The sequence below is a fragment of the Orycteropus afer genome, unplaced genomic scaffold (genome assembly GCF_000298275.1).
Source record: "Orycteropus afer afer isolate SDZICR_OR568_19922 unplaced genomic scaffold, OryAfe1.0 scaffold00279, whole genome shotgun sequence".
NCBI lineage: Eukaryota > Metazoa > Chordata > Mammalia > Tubulidentata > Orycteropodidae > Orycteropus > Orycteropus afer.
Window position 1 is genome coordinate 267,529 of NW_006921866.1, and position 24,642 is coordinate 292,170.

Below are 24,642 nucleotides of genomic sequence, written 5' to 3' on the forward strand. Positions count from 1 at the left end.
TTTTTTTTTTTTTTTTTTTATGCATAGCTATATGATTATTATTGGGTTCTTTAGTATTTTTTATTAGCATATACTAGGGATAATCAGCATAAATTCCTGTTTTAACTCAAATAGTCCACAAAGCTTCTTTTATTATTATTATCATCTCTTTACACCTAAAATGTATCAACTCATTCATTGACTTACTCCACAAATGTTGTTGCATACCTGTTTGGAGTCAAGCTATATGCTAGATACTGGTGGTGCAATAGGGAGTTAAAATTGGCACCGTTCACTGATTCAAGCAGCTGAAGTCTGATAAGGGAGACAGACATTATAATGAACAGTTACAAAGTGAAGTAACTTCTGTGAAGGAAAACCATACGGTTCAATGAAAATTCAGAAGACATGTGTCTCAACACTGAGGTATGGTTATATATTCTGAGGAATATATGCATTTATTAACATCCAGTACCTGAATATTGCCCTCTGGCTTGTATGAATAAAGGTCCTAAAAACAAAAGGAAGTTATTGCAAATCTCAGGATTCACTGCTGGCAAGAGAGATACAGTATAGAAGCATGTGCTATCCTCATCAAACACACAAAAAAAATATATTGTGTGCATTAAATAAGAACAGGAAGCAAGGTTAAAGAATGCTTCAAAGAAGAAAATATAATCATTATGCTAAAAATGTTTTCTTTCCTCTAGTAGTTACATTGCTTATATAAATTTCAGGATTCAATTAAGGGTGTTTTTTTGTAGGATTGCTTGTTTGTTTTTAACTCAAGTGGGTAGAATACATCTTTTCTTAAAAATAAATAATAATAATAATCAGTTGATTTTGACTCATAGCAAACCCTGTGTGTGTGGAAGTAGATCTATGCTCCATAGAGTTTTCATGACTGTGTCATTTCACAAGTGGATCGCCAGTCTTTTCTTCCAAGGACCCCCTTGGTGGTTTTTTATACCCTAACCTTGGTTAATACTCAACCACTTAAACATAAGATCCATGCAGGTGCTCCAACTCTTCTGTGAAAACCTATGGCCATCAAGTCAATTCCATCAATTCTAACTCATAGTGACCCCTAGAACAAAGGTAGAACTATCCCATAGGCTTTCTGAGGCTGTGATCTTTATGGAGGAAGCTCTTGCAGCATAGTGCCTAAGGCATTTGACTGCTAACCAGAAGGCTGGTAGTTCAAAGCCACCAGCCACACCTTGGAAGGAAGATTGCAATCTACTTCCGTAGTGGTACCACCTCGGAAACCCAAGGAGACGTCACTATGAGTCAGATCTGACTCAGTGGCAGTTAGTTTGCTTTTTTTTAATTTTTATGAAGCAGACTGCCACAGCTTTCTCCTCTGGAGCAGCCTCTGGCAGGTTTGAACCACTGATCTTCTGGTTAGTAGTGGAGCACTTTAATTATTGTGGCACTAGTGCTCCTTACCCCTTGATAAGGTATAGAACCCTTGATTTAAATGTGAGCACACTAGATTTTGGAAAAGTGTCATAATGCTATCTTTGCTCTGTTTTAGGTGATTATGTGGTGATGTCCGTCTACTTTGACTTGAGCAGAAGAATGGGGTACTTCACCATCCAGACCTACATTCCCTGCACACTAATCGTCGTCCTATCCTGGGTGTCTTTCTGGATCAATAAGGATGCTGTTCCAGCAAGAACATCACTAGGTAAGACACATTCCCTTGTGTTGTAGTGTCCCAAAATATGTACCCAGTACAAGTAATCTTGATTTCACTTTTTAATTTGATTTGTTTTAAAATTAAGTCAGCAATTTCTTTGAAATGTCATTTGCTATATCACTTTCTATAGTAAGTTTTCTTATTAATAAATTTAAATTAACTTTAAATATTCTAAATTTATTTTTGTTTGAAAATTTAGCTTTTACTTCAGGTTTGTTTGTTTTTCCATTCCGAGTTCTAGTACTTGGGAAGTCTGTACTAGAACTGCTTACATGATCTAGTGAGAGCTGATTGTATTTATTTCTTCCAAACTTCATACTCAGTGATATCCCAACAGTGGTTTAAAATCAGTCAAGGTGGAAGATTTTATACCATGGAAATAGGAAAATAGAACCAATCAGGGCTGCCTTCTTCTTCTTCTTCTTTTTTAATTAATGCATAATTTAATATTATTAACCAGCACACCTCTGGCTATTGGTTAATTTAACATGCAAATATTGTTGCCTTGATATTTGAAGCCATAGATACTTAACTGACTCTTTAAATAAGATCCATTAAAAAGATTATTTTGGGGAAAATTGTCTTTAAAATTATGGTGAACCACACACATACTTTTTAAGATTATGTACAGGTCATTCAACCTAGTATATATGGTGCTATTTGCTGTGAAGAATAGATCGGAAGACACTGAAATTTCATCTCAAATGTAATGTAGCTAAAGCAAACAGAAGAAATGATAAAGTAAAAGAGCTAAACAGATTATTTCAAATGGTGTCTTGAGAAGACAAAGTGAAATATTATAATGAAAAATGCAAACACCTGAAGTTAAGAACCAATAGGAAAGAATACATTTATCATTTCTCAAGTTGAAATAACTGAACAAAAAATTCAAACCTCAAATTTGCGATACTGAAGGAATCTAAGGGCAAAATATAGAACAATGAAGGAAACATTAAAAAAAAAGAGGGAAAGAATATAAAAAACCACTGTACCAAAAAAAAAAAAAAAAAAAAAATTGGTCAATATTCAACCATTTCAGGAAGTAGCATATGATCAAGAACTGATGGTACTGAAAGAAAAGTACAAACTGTACTGAAGAAATTGGAGAAATAAGACTTCAGGAATTGATGGAATACTGATTGATTTGTTTAAACAAATGGATGCAGTGTTGGAAGAACTCACTTATCTAGGCCAACCAACTGGAAGTGATCCATATTTGTGCCCATTCCAAAGAAAGGTCACACAACATAATGTAGAAATTATCAAATAATATCACGAATGTCGCACACAAGTAAAATTTTGGTGAAGATAATTAAAAATGGTTATAGCAGTATATTGAAATAAATTCAAAAATAAATTTTAAAAGATTAAAAGGACAGAGAATGAGGGTTATATTTGCTGATGGCAGATGAATCATGGCTGAAAGAAGAGAATACCAGAGAGATGTTTACTTGTGTTTCATTGACTATACAAAGACATTCTACTATATGGATGGTAACAAATTATGAGTAACATTGTGAATAATGGGAATTCTAGAACACTTAATAGTGTGCATGAGGAACCTCTTCATAGACAAAGAGCAGTTCATAAAACAGAACAAGGGATATTTCATGGTTTTAAATCAGGAAATATGTGCATCAGGGTTGTATCCATTTATCATACTAATTCAATCTGTATGCTGAGCAATTAATCCAGAAAGCTGGACTATATGAAGAAGAATTGGGCATCAAGATTAGAAGAAATATAATTAACAACCCACAATATGCAGTTGTGAGAATGGTGCAGGACCAGGCAGTGTTTCATTCTGTTGTACGTAGGGTTGCTATGAGTTGGAGCCAACTCCATAGCCCCTAACAACACAACAACAGTATGTAGATAACACCATCTTGCTTTGCTGAAAATGAAGAAGTCATGAAGCACTTACTGATGAAGATCAAAGACTACAACCTTCAGTGTAGATTACATCTAAACATAAAGAAAATGAAAATGCTTACAACCTGACCGATATGTAACATCATGATATTTCCAAGAACTAAACCCAAAATCTTAGTGTAAGAATGGCTGAATTACAACACCAAATGAATTCCCAACATCCAATGGTGTCTGAAGTTAAAATTAGGGCATTGATTGGGACTAAGTGTTATCCTGAAACTTGGGATGCAGACATATATTCAGAAAATCAGAGAGCTTTGGTTTTTGAGGGGTGATATTGTTCCCCCAGATTCCATGGAATCATTCCTGCCAACAAAACCAGTTTACTGACCTCCATCTGACGAGATGAACTTAGTTGTGTCTGATGAATAGTTATCTGAGATATTGCCTGGGGTATGTCTAAAGGCATCTACTGAGGCATTTCTGAAAGTTCTCAAGAACCACTTCAACCACCCATTTTTGCTTTTAGACCTATAGCTAGACTTTAGTTTCAGCAAGCCCCAAAAGACGAAGTACAAAGTATTGCCCAGGAATACACTCCAAAAGAACTGTTTGATTTTTCTCATATCTACTGACAGAAACCTAGAGAGTATGTGTTGTTGTTGGTAGGTGCCAGTGAGTTGGTTCTATATACAACAGAAGGAAACACTGTCTTGTGCCATCCTCATAACTTTTGTTAGCCCATTGTTGCAACCCTGTGTCAATCCATCTAGTTGAGGATCTCCTCCTTTTTTGCTGACCCTGTACTTTACCAAGCTTGATATCCTTCTCCAGGGACCAGTCCCTTCTGACTACATTATCAAATTATGTGAGACGAAGTCTGGCCATTCTCACTTCTAAGGAACATTCTGGCTGTACTTCTTCCAGGATAGATTTCTTTCTCCTTCAGTCATTCCATGGTATTTTCAATATTCTTTGTAACACCACAACTCAAATGCATAAATTCTTTGGTCTTCCTTATTCATTGTACAGCTTTCACTGAATATGATGCTATTGAAAATACCATGGCTTGGATCAAGCACACCTTAGTCTTCAAAGTGACATCTTCATAAGTTTTAAGTTGCCAATTGTTTTCAGAAATGGACTGCCACATCCTTCGTCTTTCTCTGTTTTAGTCTGAAATCTCCACTGAAGCCACCAGACTATGCCAAACTGATAGATGAGTGGTGAGACAGTATGTGTGAATGGCTACTAAGGGTGTGGAGGATGGTGCAAGCAACAAAAAGTTGGATCATTCAGAGTTGGTTGATATGGGTCCTCTAAGCACAGATTGTTCATTCAGTGTTTCAGCTCAGGATGTAAGGAAAGGATCTAATATTTTATTTGGTTGGTTCTTTGAAGTAGGGATTATACAGTGGCCTACACAAAATCAAGTTGAAGTACCAGATCTGCCTTTGTATACTATAGAAAAAGATATCCAAAGGCTCAGGGAAATTGGCAGGTTAGAGTCAACTTATCAGGTTAGAGCCAGAAATCCACACATGGAGTGCCCAGAGGACACACCTTTAACCACAATGGTGAGAAACAAATTTGTGAATGGAGTTCACGTGTCATTGAAGATTACTGTGATTTCTATTTTCTGTAAGTCATATTTGACAGTGGGAACTACCGTAATTTAACTAAGACACCTAATTACAATGGGGCTGATTTGATCCCATAGTGATAGGGCCCATGTAACAGCACCTAAATGATAAAGACAAAGTGGTAGTGGTTATCATAATGGACAACAGAATCAAAGCAGTACTCAGAATAATCTGACTCATATAGACTTTTGTTCATGGCTACTTAGACATGGTGTGCCATTGAGCAAAATAGATGGTAAATCTACTAAATATTTACTTCATCTGTACAAGAAGAAGAATTCTAGGTCAAGGGAAAGGCAGTCTAACTTGCTTATCCAGAATAGAAAGTCATGACTCCTCTATCTATTTCCATACTTGAGCCAGTTTACAGACCCAAAATCCCTTGAATGAAGGAGAGGTCAGGTACCCTTGAGAAAAGATCCCACTACACTACTAAGTATTTGTACTGTTATTCTTTCTCTCAGTCTTCTCCAAAGGGAACTACATCCTTTTATGAGTGTGATCATTCATTGTGCAGAAGGAAATCATCAGACTTTCAAAGGATTACTGAGCATTAGCTCTGAAGTGATACTAATTTCAGGAGACCCAAAATGTCACTGTGGTCTACCAGTCAGAGTAGAAGCATATGGAGGTGACTTTATTAATGGAGTCTTAGCTCAGGTTCCTGAATACATCCTGTAGTGATTTCCCCAGTTCCAGAATGCATAATTGGAAAGGACATACTCAGCAACTGGTAGAACCTCCAAATTAGACGTCTGATACATGGGGTAAGGGCTATTATGGTAAAAAGCATCAAGTGGAAACCATTAGAACTGATACTATCTAGGACAATAGTAAACCAAAAGCAATATTGTGTTCCTGGAGAGATTACAGAGATTAGTGACATTATCAAGTACACAAAGGGTGCAGAGGAGGTGACTCCTACCATATCCCCATTTAATTCACTTTTTTGGCCTATGCAAAAAAAAAAAAAAAAGTAAAAATGGATCTTAGACACTGACAGTGGTCAGTGGATTATCATAAACTTAACAAGAAGATGACTCCAATTGAAGCTGCTGTTCCAAATGTGATTTCATTGCTTGAGCAAATTAATACATCTTCTAGTATACAGCTATTGATCTGGGAAATGTTTTTCCTCAATTCTAGTTTAGAAGGATCACAAGAAACAGTTTGCCTTCAGCAGCCAAGGCCAGCAAAACACTGTCACTGCTCTATATCAAGGTTCTAAATTATGACATAGACTACAGTCTATGTCATAATTTAGTCTTCAGGGACCTTGATCACCTTTCCCTTCACAAGATGTCGCATTGGTCCATTAAATTGATGACTTTATGCTAATTGAACATAGTAGGGAAGAATTATCAGTGACTCCAGACTTAGTGGTAAGACATTTGCATGCTCAAAAGAATGAAACTCACTGTCATTGAGTTGATTCTGACCCATAGTGACCCCCAATGGGTTTCTGAGATGGTAAATCTTTATGGAAGTAGATTGTCCCTTCTTCCTTCTGTGGAGTGGGTTCAAACCACCAAACTTCTGGTTAGCAGTCAAATGCCTTAGGCACTTTGCCACCAGAGCTCCTTATTTGAGTGTTGTTGTTGTTGTTGTTGTTGTTACGTGCCATCAAGTGGGTCCTGACTCATAGTGACCCCTCCTTGGGTTTCTGAGGCGATATCACTATGAAAGTAGATTGCCCAACCTCCCTTCCGAGGAGTGGCTAGTGGGTTTGAACCACCAGCCTTCTGGTTAGCAGTCAAGTCCTTAGGCACTTTGCTATGAGTCCTAGATGTAGAAAATTAACTGAACAAATATTGAAGTGCCTTCCATCTCAGTGAAATTTCTAGGAGTCCAGTAGTACAGAATATGACATAATATTCCTCATGAAGTGCATCTATCCTTCCCGATAGTGGAAAAAGACTCACAGGAGGCAGAGAAAAGATGGCACCTTAATGACATTCTGCCTAATACCTCTACAAAAAAAAAGATCCAGAAAAACTGAGTGTAAGAGATACATATAATGATCCTGGAATTCTGAGCATCAAATGACAGGATAAAAAATTAGACTTAGAGCTGATTGGAAAGGGAGATGGAACATGGAGATTGTCTCCAGAGAGAGAAGAAAGGGCTTGATGAAAAAATCGCCATTTTGAGACACAGAAGTCATCATACACAGGTGAGGAGAAATCAACTTCATGGAATCCACCCTGTGACAAAGATAAAACATGGACAGGTCTGGAGGGAATCCAGTTCAGCAGAATATTCACTGGATCCAGAAAAAGAAAGTATAAGGAAACTTGTGAGTTTTTCTATGCCACAGGTGACCACAGAACAAGAAGGGAGCTGCTGAATAGGGATGAAACAACTCACTGCTAATAAACACTAGTCATTTGGGTTGAGGGCTCCTGTGAAGGGGAAGATCTGTGGGGGTGTTTGGAAATGCTGGACTCTGGTTGGCCACCCACTTGATTGAGTTTGTGCTGGAATTGGATAATTAGCTATGTACCTAGAACTGCACCAGGCCCATACCAGTGTATTGCAACTGGACAGACTTCTTAACTTCCCAACCTCACCTTCCCAGTGACAAGGGGTGAGCTCTTTTCCCACTTCCACCAAACCAGATGCTAGAGATGGCACCTGACTCTCTCTGTATGGCTGGTTCCTTGGACCACCTCCTCCCACCAGCAACCAGACACCTGTTGCACCATGCCATTGATGGGGATTGTCACCACTGAATTCAAAATTCACTTCACTGCCACCTCCTCAGTCAGCAGAGTGTATATACACACCAGGCTCCCACTTATACAACATGGGATTGTGTTTCTATTGATTGTGTCCCAGTCCCTGCTGCCACTGTAGCAGGCTGACCATAGTGCCATGAGCCCCACTCCATTTTTTTCTTTACTTTTTCTCCTTTTTTTTTTTCTACCTTTTGATTTGTTGATTTCTCCCCCTTCTTCTACTTCTATTTTTCCTGTCTTCCTTCTCATCCATTTCCCCTTGTCTTTCATTATTTTCTTCTTTTTTTTTTCCTCTGCCCCATCTAATGGGAGTCAGACATTAATCCTCCACTAATCAGACATATCTAACACACTTACCACCTATCACCTCACTTAATAGTCTAGTTCCACCACCTGACTCTGCATGACTAAATCAACAACAGATGGTGGACAAAACCTGCTAAGCCCAACCACTATTCCTCTTCACAACAAACAAAAACCCATGCTTGCATTCCCACCAGCTATTCCACCCCCTCAGAAACAAGTGTGGAGCACCCCAACAAAAGAAGCATGCTGGCCTCACCTGCCTGGATATGTCAAAACAAACATATGAGTCAGAGTTGGATCTGACTCATAGTGACCTCTCCTTGGGTTTCTGAGGAGCGATCACTACAGAAGTAGATTGCCCAACCTTCCTTCTGAGGAATGGCTGATGGGTTTGCACTGCCAGCCTTCTGGTCAGCAGTCAAATGCTTTAGGCACTAAGCCACCAGACCTCCCATGTCAAAACAAAGCAAAAAAATAAAATAAAATAAAAAAAGTCAGGGTGAAACAAAAAACAAATAAATCAACAAATCAACAAATAAAAACAATAACTCCAAAATGTCTAAATGGCAACAGACAACTGCAATTCAAACAAAGAAACGGGACAAGATAGCACAAACAAGTGACCACAATAAAGAACTATAAAATCTCCCAAAAGTTAGAACAAGCAATAGAACTACCAGATAAGGAATTCAAATATATACATATGTGTGTGTACACACACACACACACACACACACACACACACATATATATATATGTATATACACTTATATATATATATGTATATGTATATATATGGAGCTCTGGTGGCATAGTGGATAAGGAATTTGGTTGCTAACCACAAGATCAGTGGTTTAAGCTCATCAGCTGCTCCACTGTAGGACAATGAGGCAATCTACTTCTGTAAAGATTTATAATCTTGGAAAACTAATGGGGTCGCTATGAATTGGAATCAACTCGATGGCAGTGGATTTGGTTTGGTTTGTTTTTATCTACCTACCTACCTATCTATCATCTATCTACCTACCTATCTGTCTGTCTGTCTATCTGTTTATCTCTCTATGTTGTTGTTGTTGTTAGGTACTGTTGAGTTGGCTCTGACTCATAGCAACCCTATATACAACAAAATGAAACTGCCTGATACCGTGCCAGCCTCACAATCGTTGCTATACCTGAGCCTATCATTGCAACGACTGTGTAAATCCATATTGTTGAGGGCCTTCCCCTTTTTTGTTGACCTTCCACTTTATCAAGCATGATATACATCTCCAGTGAATGGTTCCTTCTGACAACATGATCACTGTAAGTGTGAAAAAGTCTGGCCATTTTTCTTTCCAAGGAGCTTTATGGCTGCTCTTCCTCCAGGACAGATTTGTTAGTTCTTCTGGTACTCCAGGGTACTTTCAGTATTCCTCGCCAACACCACAACTCAAAAACATCAATTCTTCTTTAGTCTTCCTTATTCATTATCCAGGTTTCACATGCAAATGAGGCTATTGAAAATATCATGTCTTAGGTTAGACACACCTTAGTCTTCAAAGAGACATCTTTGCTCCTCAGCACTTTAAAGAGGTGTTTTGCAGCAGATTTGCCCAGTGCAATGCAAATTTCTTGACTACTTTTTCCATTGGTGTTGATTTTGGGACCAAGTAATAAGAATCTTTGACAACTTTAATCTTTTCTTCCTCTATAATAATGCTGCTTATTGATTCAGTTGTAAGAATTTTTATATTCTTTATTTTGAGATGTAATCCAATCTGCACATTGTAGTCTTTAAGCTTCATCAGTAAATACTTCAAGTCATCTTCACTTTTAGGTAGCAAGGTTGTGTCAGTTGCATGTTGCAGGTTGTTTATGAGTCTTCCTCCAATCCTGATGCCATGTTCTTCTTCAAAAAGTCCAGCTTCTCAGATTATTTGCTCAGCATACAGATTAAACAAATATGGTGAAATACAACCCTCACATATACCCTTCATGATTTTAAACCATGCAGTATCCCCTTGTGCTGTTTGAATGAAACGTCTGGCCTATGTACACATTCTTCATGAGCACAATTAAGTGTTCTGTAATATCATTCTTCTCAATGTTATCTATAACTTGTTATAATCCATAGAGTTGAATGCCTTTGCATAGTCATTAAAAGACAAATAAACATCTTTCTGCTATTCTTTGCTTTCAGCCAAGATCAAATTGACATCAACAATGATATACCTTGTTCCACATCCTCTTCTGAATCCAGCTTGCATTTCTGGAAGTCCCCTGTCAATATCCCTCTACAACCATTTTTGAATTATCTTCAGCAACACTTTACTTGTGTGTGATATTAATGATAGTGTTTCAAAATTTCCACATTCTGTTGGATCACCTTTCTCTGGCAAGGGTATAAATCCTGATCCCTTACAATCAGTTCTCCAGGTAGCTGTCCTCCAAATTTCTTGGCATAGACAAATAAATGACTTCAGCACTGCACCCATTTGTTGAAATATCTCAGTGGGTATTCCATCAATTCCAGGAGCTTTGTTTTTCACCATTATTTTCAGTGCACCTTCGACTTCTTCCTTCAATACCATTGGTTCTTGATCATATTCTACCTTCTGAAACAGTTGAACATCAAGCATTTCTTCTTGGTACAGTAATTCTGTGTATTCCTTCCATCTTCTTTTGATCTTTCCTGCACCATTCAATACTTTGCCCATATAATCCTTCAGTATTGCAGTTCAAAGCTTTATGTTTCCTTCAGTTCTTTTAGCTTGAGAAATGCTGAGCATGTTCTTCCTCTTTGGTTTTCTAACTCCAGCTCTTTGCACATTTCATTATAATAATTGATCTTGTCTTCTTGAGCTGCTCTTTGAAATATTCTGTTCAGATCTTTTGTCTTCTCATTTATTCCATTTGTTTTAAGTACTCTCTTCAGAGTCTTATCTGACATACATTTTGGTCTTTTCTTCCTCTCCTATCTTTTTAATAACTTTCTGTTTTGTTTTTTTTTTTTTTTTCCATGCATGATGAGCTTGATATCTTCCCACAATTTGTCTGGTTTTTGATCATTGGTTTACAATTCATAAAATCTATTCTTCAAAAACCAAAGACTTATGGAAACAATTAGTCCAAGGGACTTGTACACCACATGATCTTCAACCTATACAACTATGAGACCAGAAGAACTAGATGGTGCCTGGCTACCACCGTCAACCAGTCGGAGGGGAATCTATGTAGGAGATCCTGGAAAGAATGGGAGAACAATGTGGAACAAAACTCAAAATCATAAAAAAAAGGGACCAGGTTTTCTGGTCTGATAGAGCCTGGTGGAACCCCTGACACTATGGCCCCTAGCTGTCCTTCAGGTCTGGAATTGAACCCACTCCTGTGGCTTCCAGCCAAACAAAAGACAGGCATATGAGCTGAATATTTACATTACATAGATACACTCCTTGGAGAGATCAGTTGTGGGAGAATAGAAGGGCTGTGTATGCACAGGAAAACAGCTCGAGGGTCAGTAGTACATGCAGTGAAGACACAGGGAAGAGGTAACTATGGGGAAGAAATGGGAAGAGAGCTGTTGCATTGTGGAAAATTTCAGTCAATTTCTTGAGACAGCCTCTATGTGAAATGCTGTTTGGAAAGTGAATTTGCTGTGTAAACTTTTACCCAAATCACAATAAAAACCTTAAAAAAAATCCATTCTTCAGATGGTCCCTAAACTCAAGGAGGATGTAATCAAGGTCATATTTTGGCTCTTGTGCACTTGTTTTAATTGTCTTCAACTTCAACTTCAACTTGCATGTGAGTAGTTGATGGTCAATTCCACGGTCAGCTCCTCTCCTTATTTTGGCTGAAGCTATTGAACTTTTCCATCACCTCTTTGCACAGATGTATTTTATTTCATTCCTATATATCCCATCTGGAAAGGTCCACATGTGTAGCTGCTATTTATGTTAAAAAAGGTATTTGCAATGAATAAGTCATTGGTCTTGAAAAATTCTATCATGCAATCTCTGGCATTGTGGTGAGGCCATGTTTTCTAACTACTGGTGTTCTTTGTTTCCAACTTTCACATTCCAATCACCACTAATAATCAATACATCTTGATTGCATGATTGATCAATTTTAGACTGCAGAAGTTGATGAAAAATCTATAATTCATCTTTGGCGTTGGTGGTTGGTGCCTAAATTTGAATGATTGTTGTTGTTGTTGGTGGTGGTCATATTAACTTGTCTTCCTTATGTTGTTGTTGTTGTTATGTGCCGTCGAGTCAGCCCCGACTCATAGTGACCCCTCCTTGGGTTTCCAAGGCAGTATCACTACGGAAGTAGGATTGCCCAACCTTCCTTCCGAGGAGTGGTTGGTGGGTTTGAACCACCAGCCATCTGGTTAGCAGGCAAGTGTCTTATCCACTATGCTACCAGAGCTCCCTGTCTTCCTTATAGACATATGGATATTATCCTATTACTGACAGTGTTATACATCAGGATGGATCTTGAAACTTTTTTTTTGGACAATGAATGACTCGCTCTTCCTTTTTTATTTGTTGTTCCTGTCATTGTAGATCATACAATTGTCTGACTCAAAATGGCTCACCAATGCTTAGGATATCGATCTTTAAGCATTCCATTTCATTTTGACAACTTACAATTTTCCTAGATTCATACTTTGTATATTTTATTTTCTGATTATTAATGGATGTATGCAGCTGTTTCTTCCCATTATGAGTCATGCCACATCAGCAAATGGAAGCCCCAAAAGCTTTATACAGACCACATCATTAAGGTCAACTCTATTTTGAGGAGGCTGCTCTTCTCCAGTTTATTTTGAGTGACTTCCAACATGAGGGTCTCATCTTCCAGCACCATATCAGACCGTGTTTCAGAGCTATTCATAATGTTTTCCAGTAATATATCAGACAGTGTTTCACTGCTGTTCAAAATGTTTTCACTGGCCAATTCACTGATGGGCACTTCCTTCTGAATCTTTCTTAGTCTGGGAGCTCCACTGAAACCTGTCTACTGTGGGTAACCATGTTGGTATTTGACATAGCCTCCAGCCTCACAGTAGCATGCAGGCCACCACTGTACAGCAAACTGACTAATGAGTGGTGGATCTCTCTCTCTCTCTCTCTCTCTCTCTCTCTCTCTAATTTATCTATCTCTCTAGCTCTCTCCTTCCAAGACCTTAAGGAAACCATAAATAAAATCAAGGAAAACAAAAAGAGTATCCTAGAAGAATACAAATATATACATACACACACACACACACACCACACACACGAGCTAAATGTCAAAGTAAACAGACAATTAAAAATCACATAATAAACCAATAAAAATCTAGTATATTAGCACTAAAATTACATGGATAGATAATACATTGGAAGGAAAACAGTGTAGAATTGAATCAACTGAAAAACAGATTAGCCAGCTAAAAGACAAATCCCTTGACACTGGTAGGTATGTGCAAACATAAAAAAAAAAAAAAAAAAAAAAGGAATGGAAATTAATGAAGAAAGCCTAAGAACAATGCGTGAAAATATCAAGAGAATATAATCATATGAACAGAACAGTCCAGAACAGAAGGAGGTAAAATAAAATAAAAATAAAAGACAGAAAAAAAAAATGTCAAAGAATTGTTAGCCAAAAACTTGCTTTATATCATGAAAGATGAAAAGATATCTTTTCAAGAAATTCAATAAATGTCATAAAGGAGAGAACCTAAAAGAAAGGTACCAAAACATATCATAATCAAACTTTTCAAAACCAAAGATGAAGATAGAATCCTGAGAGCAGCTTTGAAAAGTGAAACGTGACCTACTAAACACAACCAATAAGACTAAGCTTGATATCTCAGTAGAAACCATGCAAGCAAGAAGAGAGTGGGATGACATATATAAAATATTGAAAGAAAAAAAAAATTCCTAATCAAGAATTATATATCCAGCAAAATTGTCCCTCAAATATGATGGAGGAAATTAGAACATTTCCAGACAAACAGAAATTAAGGGAATTTGTAAAAACTAGAATGACTTTACAAGAAATGCTAAAGTCTGTCCTTTGGACAGCAAACCAGTAATAGAAGACAAAAGCCTAAATTGAGACACATGACAATATCATCCAGGAATCAACAACCTAGAAAAAAGAAATCTCAAGATTAAAATAAACTTATAAGACTAAAAATAGAAAATAGGACATAACAAAGAGTAGAGCACAAAAATTAAACAGAAATATATAAAGAATCAAGAAGACTGGAAGTTGGTTCTTCAAAAAGTTTAAAAGTAGAAAGGACAAACCACTGGCAAATTAAACTAAGGGAAAGAAAGATAATATATAAATAATATGAATAAGAAATGAAATGGGTGATGTCCGTAACAAAACCAACCAAAATTAAAAGGATAACAGAATACTATGAAATACTGCAATCCAACAAATTTGAAAACCTAGAAGAAATGGATAGATTTCTAGATACACATAACATAACTAAACTAACATAGACTGAGGTAGAAAATTGGAAGAGTCCCATAAGAAAAGAAGTAATTGAACAGGTCATAAAAAACAAACAAACAGAAGACAAAAACAAAACAAAACAAAAAAACCACCTAACTAATAGCAACAGCAAAAGTTCCTAGCCCAGATGGTGTGGCTTCACTGGAGAATTCTATGAAACATTCAAAGGAGAGCTGACACCAGTCCTAGTCAAACTATTTCAGAAAATATAAAAGGATGGAATGCTTCCAAATTCATTTTAGGAAAGCAAGTATAAACTTGATACCAAAGCCAGGCAAAGACACCACTGAAAAGGAACCCTACAGGTCAATATCCTTTATGAATATAGATGCAAAAATCTTCAACAAAACTCTAGGTAATAAAGTCCAACACTATTTGAGAAAAAAAAAAAATAATAATAATACAAATGACTAAGGGAGATTCATACCAGGTGTGCAAGGATAGTTCAACATTAGAAAAGTAATTCCTCTGAAAAGGAAAACAATACCATTTATAACAGCTACCAAAAAGATAAAATACTTAGAAATAAATCTTTCCTGTGGCCCAAAAGACTTGTATGAAGAAAACTGAGAAATAGTCCTATAAGAAACTAAAATAAACCAATAGAAATGGAAGAACACATCATGTTCATAGATAGGAATTTGAACACTGTGAAAATATCAGTACTAACTGTTTTGGTTCTCTAGGCCTGTTGTAACAGAAATATCACAAGTGGATGGCCTTAATAAACAGGGGTTTATTCTCCTATAGTTTAGGAGGCTAGAAGTCTGAGTTCAATGAAAAAATTTAATGTGAAAAATAATATGCCAGCTCTAGGGGCTGGGTAAAGGCCCCTTGACTTTGAGTTTCAGCTCTGCCTTTTGCTCCCGGCCCACTGAAACTGGAGGCTTCTCTTAACTCAGGCAGCTACTTTCTGCTGAGGCTGACAAACCCAAAGCTGACAAGTAAAATGGCATAGTCTCAAGATTATTAAGCAATATGGCAGGCTACCAGTTCAAGTCCAGAAACAGTTCCAAGATTGGCAGGCAATATGGCAGGCTTCTGAATGAAGACTCAGCTAGGTATATGCAGGTCCAAACATGCCAAAAAGGTCAGAGGCCTTTCTCAAAACTTCTTCTTAGATACAAGAAGCAGAACACTTCCCTAAAGCAGCTACTCAGCTGCTCACAGTAGATTCCACCTTGAAGTTGTTTAGCAGTCTCATTAAGGAGAATAACTAAATCCAGCTGCCCAGCCACTCAACATGAGGCCCAGGCAAGTTGACACATAACTACCACACCAACCAAAGCAATCTACAGATATAATGCAATTCCCATCCATATTTCATTAACATTTTATGAGGAGATGGAAAAAAAAACAATCATTAATTTTATACATAAAGGAAAGAGAACTTGTATAAACAAATCACTACTAAAGAAGGAAAGAATAAGAGGATTCACTCTCTTAACCTCAAAACCTACTACACACCTATGGTGGTGACAACAGCCTGGTATCAGTACAATGACAAATGCATAGAGAAAGGTAACAGAATTGAGAACCTAGAAGTAGATATATCCACCTATGGAGAGGTGATCTTTGATAAAGGGCTGAAATCCATTAAATGGGGAAAATACAATCTCTATATCAAATAGGGCCAGAAAACTAGATATCCATTTGCACAGAAATGAAACAAGATCCATTCCTCACACCTTCTGCAAAAGCTAACTCAAGATGGATCAAAAACCTAAACATAAAGCCTAAAAGTATAAAGATTATCAAAGGAAAACTAGGGGTAAACTTAGAGGACCTAATTTATGGAATAAATTGACTACCCACCATAATAACATAATAAAAATCATAATAAAAATGCACAGACTGCAGAACATAAACTAGATACTGGGACTATCCAAAAATTAAAATCTTATGAGCATCAAAAGGTTTTTTGTTCCTTCTGTAGGTTCTCTTTTTGCATATTTTGTGTTCCAATTATTAATGAATGTTTGCAGCTGTGTCTTCCCATTTTGAGTTATGCCCCGTCAGCAAATGAAGGTCCCAGAATTTACTCCCTCTACATCATAACTCTACTTTGGGGAGGCAGGTCTTCCCTAATTGCATTTTGAGTGCCTTCAAAACTGAGGGTCTCATCTTTGTCACTATATCAGACATTGTTTCACAGATATTCATAAAATAAAATTCCAGTTATATAGCAGATAGAGTTTCACTGCTGTTCATAAGGTGTTCAATGGCCAGTGTTTTCAGAAGTCTATGGCCCCATCCTTCTCCCAAATCTGTCTTAGTCTGAAAGCACCATTGAATCCTGTCTACCATGGGTGCCCCTCCTGGTTTTTGAAATACTGGTGGCATAGCTTCCAGCCTCACAACAACACTCACCACAGTATGACAAACTGAGAGATAGGCACGAATATTGCATTATAGCTGTCTTTATTTAGATTTGATGTATTATTTAGGAGCTCTGGTGGGAGATGTGTACAGGTGCCAAGTTGACAAGTTATATAGACTGTGATGGTTAAGGTTGTGTGGAAACTTTATTGACCCAAGATTCCCAGTGGATTGTCAGTTATGTAATTAAGTAGTCATCACCTTTGATGAAATCTGATATAATGTGATCACTTCTATGATGACATCTGCTGTGAGTAGTCAATCAGTTAAAAGGGAATTTCCTTGCTAAGGGTTGTGGCTTGCATACTAAATAAATGGGTATTCTCATAAAGGCTTTCTGGTTTTTTGTTCAGTCTGGATCCTGCATTGGATCTGACCTATGATACTTTGGATTTGAGCCAGTGGCCTGCCATACTGCCTGCCAATCTTGGAATTTGTATCCTCCACAATTTGTGAGCCTATAGGCTGCTTTTTTACCTGCTGATCTTGGATTTGTCAGCCTCAATAGCCAGCAACCTGCCCTCTAACCTGCTGATACAGGATTCCTCAGTTCTTACAACTATATGAGTCAGGAAAAACCTTTAGCCAGACATCTGACCCATCAACTTAGGATTTTCCAGCTCTCCAACTGTGTGAGCCATTTCCTTGAGATAAATCTCTATATATGCATATACATGTTTTGCTGGTTTTCCTTTTCTAGAGAATTCAGCCCAAACCTAGAGCCAATAGCTAAAGAAAGCCTTCCTCTAGAAGTAGGGCTCAGAATTTGGACTTCTAACCTCCTAAAGGGTAGGGACAGCCAGCAGGCAGTAGCAGACAGCCTTTTGGAGGGCTGGAACTGGTAGAGATGGCCAGGAGGTCGGGGAACACAGCTTTTTGAAGATTGGAACTGGTAGGGAAGGCTGGGATGTGGGGATGGATGGCTTTTGGAAGGCCAAAACTGGAAGAGAAGGCCAAGAAGCGGTAGTGGGGCAGTTTGGAACAGCTAATGGAGATGAACTCGTCTGTCAGTTTGTTGTCCTGTGGTGGCTTGTGTGTTGCTGTGAGGCTGGAGGCTGTGCCACCTGTACCAACAGGGTTAGCCATGGTGGACAGGTTTCAGCAGAGCTCCCACCCTAAGACAGACTCAGAAAAAGGAAGAGGCCATCCACTTCTCAAAGAATTGGCCAGTGAAAACTTTATGAACAGTGATGAAACACTGGTGATACATGACTGAAAAATACCCCTGAAATATAGTCTGATATAGTGCCAGAGGATGAGGTCCTCAGGTTGGAAGGCACTCAAAATACAATTAGGGAAGAGCTGCCTCCTCAGAATAGAGCAGACCTTGATGACGTGGATGGAGTAAAGCTTTTGGGACCTCCTTTTGCTGATGTGGTACAACTCAAAATAAGAAGAAACAGTTGCAAATATCCATTAATAATTAGAACGGGGAATGTACAAAGTATGAATCTAGGAAAATTGGAAGTTGTCAAAAATTAAGTGGAATGCATAAAGATCTGCATCCTAGGCATTAATGAGCTGAAATGTACCAGTTTTGACCATTTTGAATCAGACAACCCATGTGATCTACTATGCCAGAGAATGACATATTGAAGAGGAATGGCATGGTGTTCATCATCACAAAGGCTGTTTCAAGATCTATCCTGCAATACTGTCAATGACAGGGTAATATCCACATGCCTATGAGGAAGATCAGTTAATATTACAATTATACAAATTTATGCACCAACCCCCAAAGCCAAAGATGAGGAAACTGAAGATTTTTACCAACTTCTACAGTCTGAAATTGGCCAAACATGCAATCAAGATATGTTAATTATCACTAGTGATTAGAATGCAAAAGTTGGAAACAAAGAAGAATCACTGGTAGTTGGAAAATATGGTCTTGGTCATAGAAATGATGCTGGCGAGTGAATGATAGAATTTTGCAAGAACAATGACTTATTCATGATAAATACCTTTTTTCAACAACACAAATGGCAGCTATACATGTGGACTTTCCCAGATGGAGTGTACAAGAATCAGATTGACTACATCTTTAGTAAGAGACGATGGAGAAGCTCAATATCTTCAGCCAAAACAAGGCCAGGCACTGATTGTGGGACAAACTATCAACTGCTCATATACAAGTTCAAGTTGAAATTGAAGACAATTAAAACAAGTCCACGATAGCCAAAATATGACTTTGTTTTGTCCCTCCTGAATTTGGAGACCATCAAAAGAATAGATTTGGTACATTAAAGACCAATGACTGAAAAACAGAAGAATTGTGGGATCACATCCAGAACATCATCCATGAAGAAAGCAAGAGGTAATTAAAAAGACAAGAAAGGAAGAAAAGACCAAAGTGGATGTCAGAAGAGACACTGAAAATTGGCCTAGAATGGAGAGTAGCTAAAGCAAATGAGAGAATCAACAGGATAAAGGAGCTGAATAGAAGATTTCAAAGAACAGCTCAAGAAGACAGTCAATCATTATAATGAAAAGTGCCAAGAGTTGGATTTAAAGAACCAAAAGGGAAGAACACACTCAGCATTTCTCAAGCTGAAAGAACTAAAGAAAAAATTTAAGCCTGAAATTGCAATGTTGAAAGATTCCAGGGCTACTATGTTGAATGATGCAGGAAACAGCAAAAGAAAATGGATGAAATACACAGAATCATTATACCAAAAATAATTGGTAGATGGTCATCCATTTTAGGAGGTGGCATATGATCAAGAACGAATGGTAATGAAGGAAGAAATCAATGCTGCTCTGAAGGAACTGATGAAAAACAAAGCTCTGGGAATTGATGGAATACCCATTGAGATATTTCAACAAATGGATGCCCCACTGGAGACACTCACTTGGCTTTGCCAAGAGATTTGGAGCCAGCTACCTGGCCAAATGACTGGAAGAGATCCATATTTGTACCCATTTCAAAGAAAAATGATCCCACAGAATATGGAAATCATAGAACAATATCATTGATATTAAAGACAAGTAAAATCTTACTGAAGATAATTCAAAAACAGTTGCAGCAGTATATTGACAGAGAACTTCCAGAAATGCAAGCTGGATTCAGAAGGGGATGTGGAATGAGGGATATCATAGCTGATGCCAGATGGATCTTGGCTCAAAGCAAAGAATACCAGAAAGATGTTTACTTGTGTTTTATTGATTATGCAAAGGCATTCAATTGTGTGGATCATAATAAATTATGGATAACTTTGAGAAGACTGGGAATTCCTGAACACTTCATTGTACTCATAGGAACCTACACATAGATCAGGAAGCTGTCATTCAAACACAACAAGGGAATACTGCAAGGTTTAAAATCAGGAAGGGAGCATATCAGGGTTGTATTCTTTCCCCATACTTATTCAATCTGTATGCTGAGCAAATAATCCGAGAAGCTTGACTATGTGAAGAAGGATGTGGCATCAGGATTGGAGGAAGGCTTATTAACAATCTGAGATATGCAGATAACACAGCTTTGCTTGCTGAAAGTGAGGATGACTTAGAATACTTACTGATGAAAATTAAAGACTATAGTCTACAGTATGGATTATGCTTCAACATAAAGAAAACAACAGTCCTCACAACTGGACCAACAAGCTGCATCACGATAGATGGAGAAAAGATGGAAGCTGTCAAAGATTTCATATTACCTGGTTCCACAATCAGTGCCAATGGAAGCAGCAGTCAAGATGTCAGAAGACATATTGCATTAGGGAAATCTGTTGCAAAAGACTTCTTTCAAGTGCTGAAGAGCAAAGATACCTCCTTGAAGACTAGGATGTGCCTAGTCCAAGACATGGTATTTTCAATCGCCTCTTATGCATGTGAGAGCTAGACAATGAAAAAGGAAGGTCAAAGAAGAGTTGATGCTTTTGAGTTGTGGTGTTGGTGAAGAATGCTGAAAGTACTGTGGACTGCTAAAAGGACTAACACATCTGTCCTGGAAGAACTGCAGCTGGAATGCTCCTTGGAAGCAAGAATCACCAGACTGTGTCTCATCTACTTTGGTCAGGTTGTCAGAAGGGGCCATTCTCTGGAGAAGGATGTCATGCTTGGTAAAGTGGACAGTCCATGAAAGAGGGGAAGGGACACAATATGATGGATAGACATGGCAGCTACATCGATGGGCTCAGGTATAGTAGGGATAGTGAGGCTGGCACAGGACTCGTCAGTGTTTTGTTCTGTTGTACATAAGGTCGCTATGAATCAGAGATGACTCAATGGCACATAACAACAACAACCTCCTAAACTGTGAGAAAACAAATTTCTGTTTGTAAACCATCCTGTAGTAATTCTCTTATAGTGACACTAGGTAACTAAGATACCAACAAATTTGGATTTTTAACCCAGATATAGAGATAATGATGAAAATGCTCTGTATTCTCTCTAAATCATAGTTTCTTCATATGTAAAGCATGTATAATTTCTTGTACTCAGCTCATCAGATTTTATTAGGATTAAATAAATTATTGTTTGTCATTCAAGGGCCTGAGAAATGTAAGCTATTATTATTATTTTCTGACAAAATAATCTGTACCAGGTTATTTAAATTTATGGCAGAAGCTATTACTGGGGAGGGAAAAAAAAAGACTTCATTTGCATCTATGTTCTATTCCAAACCTAATTTAGTTTTCCATCTGTTTTGAAATGAATTTATTTTGATTTCTCTTGTTATAAGCAGTACTCTGTGTTACAAATCCTGTCTAAAAATTATGTCTTGTCTAATGCTACATGCTGAAGCAAACCCAAAATATGTTGAGACTATTTAGTATTATTTCTTGTCACCATTGACATGAGTAGAATGTATTTCATTGGGTGCTTAGCTGTGTGTTACTCACATCATAGTGTAAATGTCTTTTTCATCCTCCATATTAGTGCAGTGTCTGACACATATCTGGTACCTTGATGATTATCCAGTTAGTGTATGCTCTTATAAATGGCTTTAACAAATGCATCAATGCATTCCAATATATCAACCAAAAAGACTATACTTCTCAAAAATATGTTAAGGAAAAGTGTCATATGAATCTATCTTCTTGAAACAGGATTCCTGCTAGTTAAACTCTCTTTAGGAATACTATAGTAGCTCATTTCAGGCATAAATATGCTCACTGGTTAAGGACCATGGTGGGTGAAGGAATCAAGGTAAATTAGTCAAGGAATGAGGATAAGACACTAAGCAAATAGCAGTTGGATGATTCTAATTACTGATGGAGCTTTGGTAGCATAGTGCTTAAGGCACTTGACTGCTAACCAGAAGGCTGGTGGTTCAAACCTACCAGCCACTTCTCAGAAGGAAGGTTGGGAAATCTACTTCCATAGTGATACTTCATTGGAGACCTAAGGAGGGGTCACTGTGAGTCGGATCTGACTCGACAGCACATAACAACAACAACAATTACTGATGAAGGAGACTTGGTGGTGCAATGGGTAAGGGCTTGGCTGTTAATCAATAGGTGAATAATTCGAACCTATCAGCAGTTCTGAAGGAGAAAAGACCTCACATTCTGTTCCCATAGAGATTTCAGTCTAGGGAACCTTATGAGGCAGTTCCACTAGGCAGTCTATTCTATAGGTTTTCTGTGAGTGGGAATTGGCTCAGCAGCACACAAAAACAACAGTTCCTGATCTAGTATGTCAGGCAAGTTAAAGTGATTTACATTAGTTTTCTACTCATTATAATAATTCCATGAAACAGTTGAGATAAAGGTAGTAATTATTATCACATTTTTTGGAGGTAAGGAAGAAGAGGTGCTGCACAGTAAAATGACTTGCACCAGGTGACAGTGACAGTCTAGTATAGATCTATGCCTCAGCTGGTGACATCTACATTTGTCCTAATTGTCAGACCCTGTTGAAGGCCAGTTGTAGGGGGAAGATGGTGAGTGGGCTTAAGCCAGTCTTTCTGTCTTTAATTTTGCTGCTAAGGACTTCCTTAGACCAGTGCTTCTCTAACTTAGCTGCATATTTAAATCACCATCAAAAAAAAAAAAAAAAAATCTTTGCAGTCTATGTCAACTCATAGTGACCTTATAGCAAGACTGTCCTATAGGGTTTCCAAGGCTTTAATCTTTATCAAATCAGACTGCATAGTTTATCTTTCTCCCATGGAGCCACTGGTAGGCTTGAATCATTACCCTTTCACTTACCAGCTGAGCACTCAACCACTTAAAATAAATAAATAAATAAAATAACCTGTTCAACCACCAGAGATTCTTAATTTGTCTAAGGCATGGTCTAGGTATTGGGATTGCAAAAACATTTCCCCAGGTGATTCTAATGTGCAGTCATGCTTTAGAATATTGCCTTAGATGTTATTAAGCCTCATTATCTTCTTTTCAATGTTTAGAATCAGGAGTTAAACCAGATGACCTTAAACACTTGTGGACTTTAAGCCATAGCATATGGTGTTTGATCAGTTAGATAAACATACTATATGGCTCAGGGCTTGGCCACATTATAAGCAGGACATGGGGAGAGTGCTCTTGGAGCTTGTAACACCAGAATGTATTTTGGTACACAGGTCATGTAGTAGATGGTAAAGTTCAATCATGGTGTAATGATGAGTGGAATGATGAGAGTATATATTGGTATTTTTCCCCAAAGTAATTTGATGTGAGTTAACATCCCTCATGCCAAGATTTGGGAAATGATGAAAGGTATGTATATTTTTCATCTATTCATGTAAAAGAAGTCTAATTTCTTTGCTTAGCAAAACTGGACATAAAAGCCTCATCAGCTATCTTGTGCTGGCTGGTCAATCAGTTAAAACCACCATGTATCTACTCCTTATTATTGATATCACAGCAGTTCTCTTGCCTGTGCTTCAGGCCAAACAAATCCATTGCCATTGAGTTGATTCCAACTCATAGTGACTTCCACTGGGTTTCCAAGGCAATGAATCTTTATAGACTCATCTTCCTTCTTTGGAGTGACTGGTGGACTTGAACTGCCAGCCTTCTGGTTAGCAATCAAATGCCTTAGCTCCTTATGCCAGAGCCCTGAAAATATCATGAAGCAATTCTTCTACATTCCACTTTTACATGTTTGTGATAAACTTCCATATAGCCTAAGAATATTTTCACAATTTGTTGGATCAGTGTTTAACCTATATGTCAGAATTTGATTCCCCTAGCTATAACAGGGAACTCTGGTGATGTAATGCTTAAGGCATTTGACTGCTAACCAGAAGGATGGCAGTTCAAACATACCAGCCACTACTTAGAAGGAAGGTTGCACAATCTACTTCCATAGGGATATCGCCTCAGAAACCCAAGGAAGGGTCACTATGAGTTGGATCTGACTTGACAGCAGTGAGTTTATTTTTATTTTATTTTTTTTAAACTAAAACAAGCCAAAATTTTTAAGTGAACTCATTTATTGTATATACCATTTGTTGTTGTTGTTGTTCTTATGTGCCGTCGAGTCAGCCCTGACTCATAGCAACCCCTCCTTGGGTTTCCGAGGCAGTATCACTACGGAAGTAGGATTGCCCAACCTTCCTTCCGAGGAGTGGCTGGTGGGTTTG

General features: G+C 37.8%; 1 protein-coding gene across 1 annotated transcript in view; it reads left to right on the top strand.

The window, feature by feature from the left end:
* The window catches only part of GABRG2 (gamma-aminobutyric acid type A receptor subunit gamma2), a 169,384-nt gene that overhangs the window by 132,608 nt on the left and 12,134 nt on the right, over positions 1-24,642 (top strand). The window contains exon 7 of the mRNA XM_007950571.1: positions 1,517-1,669. Coding sequence (XP_007948762.1) covers positions 1,517-1,669 — 153 coding nt within the window. The remainder of the gene's footprint in view (positions 1-1,516; positions 1,670-24,642) is intronic.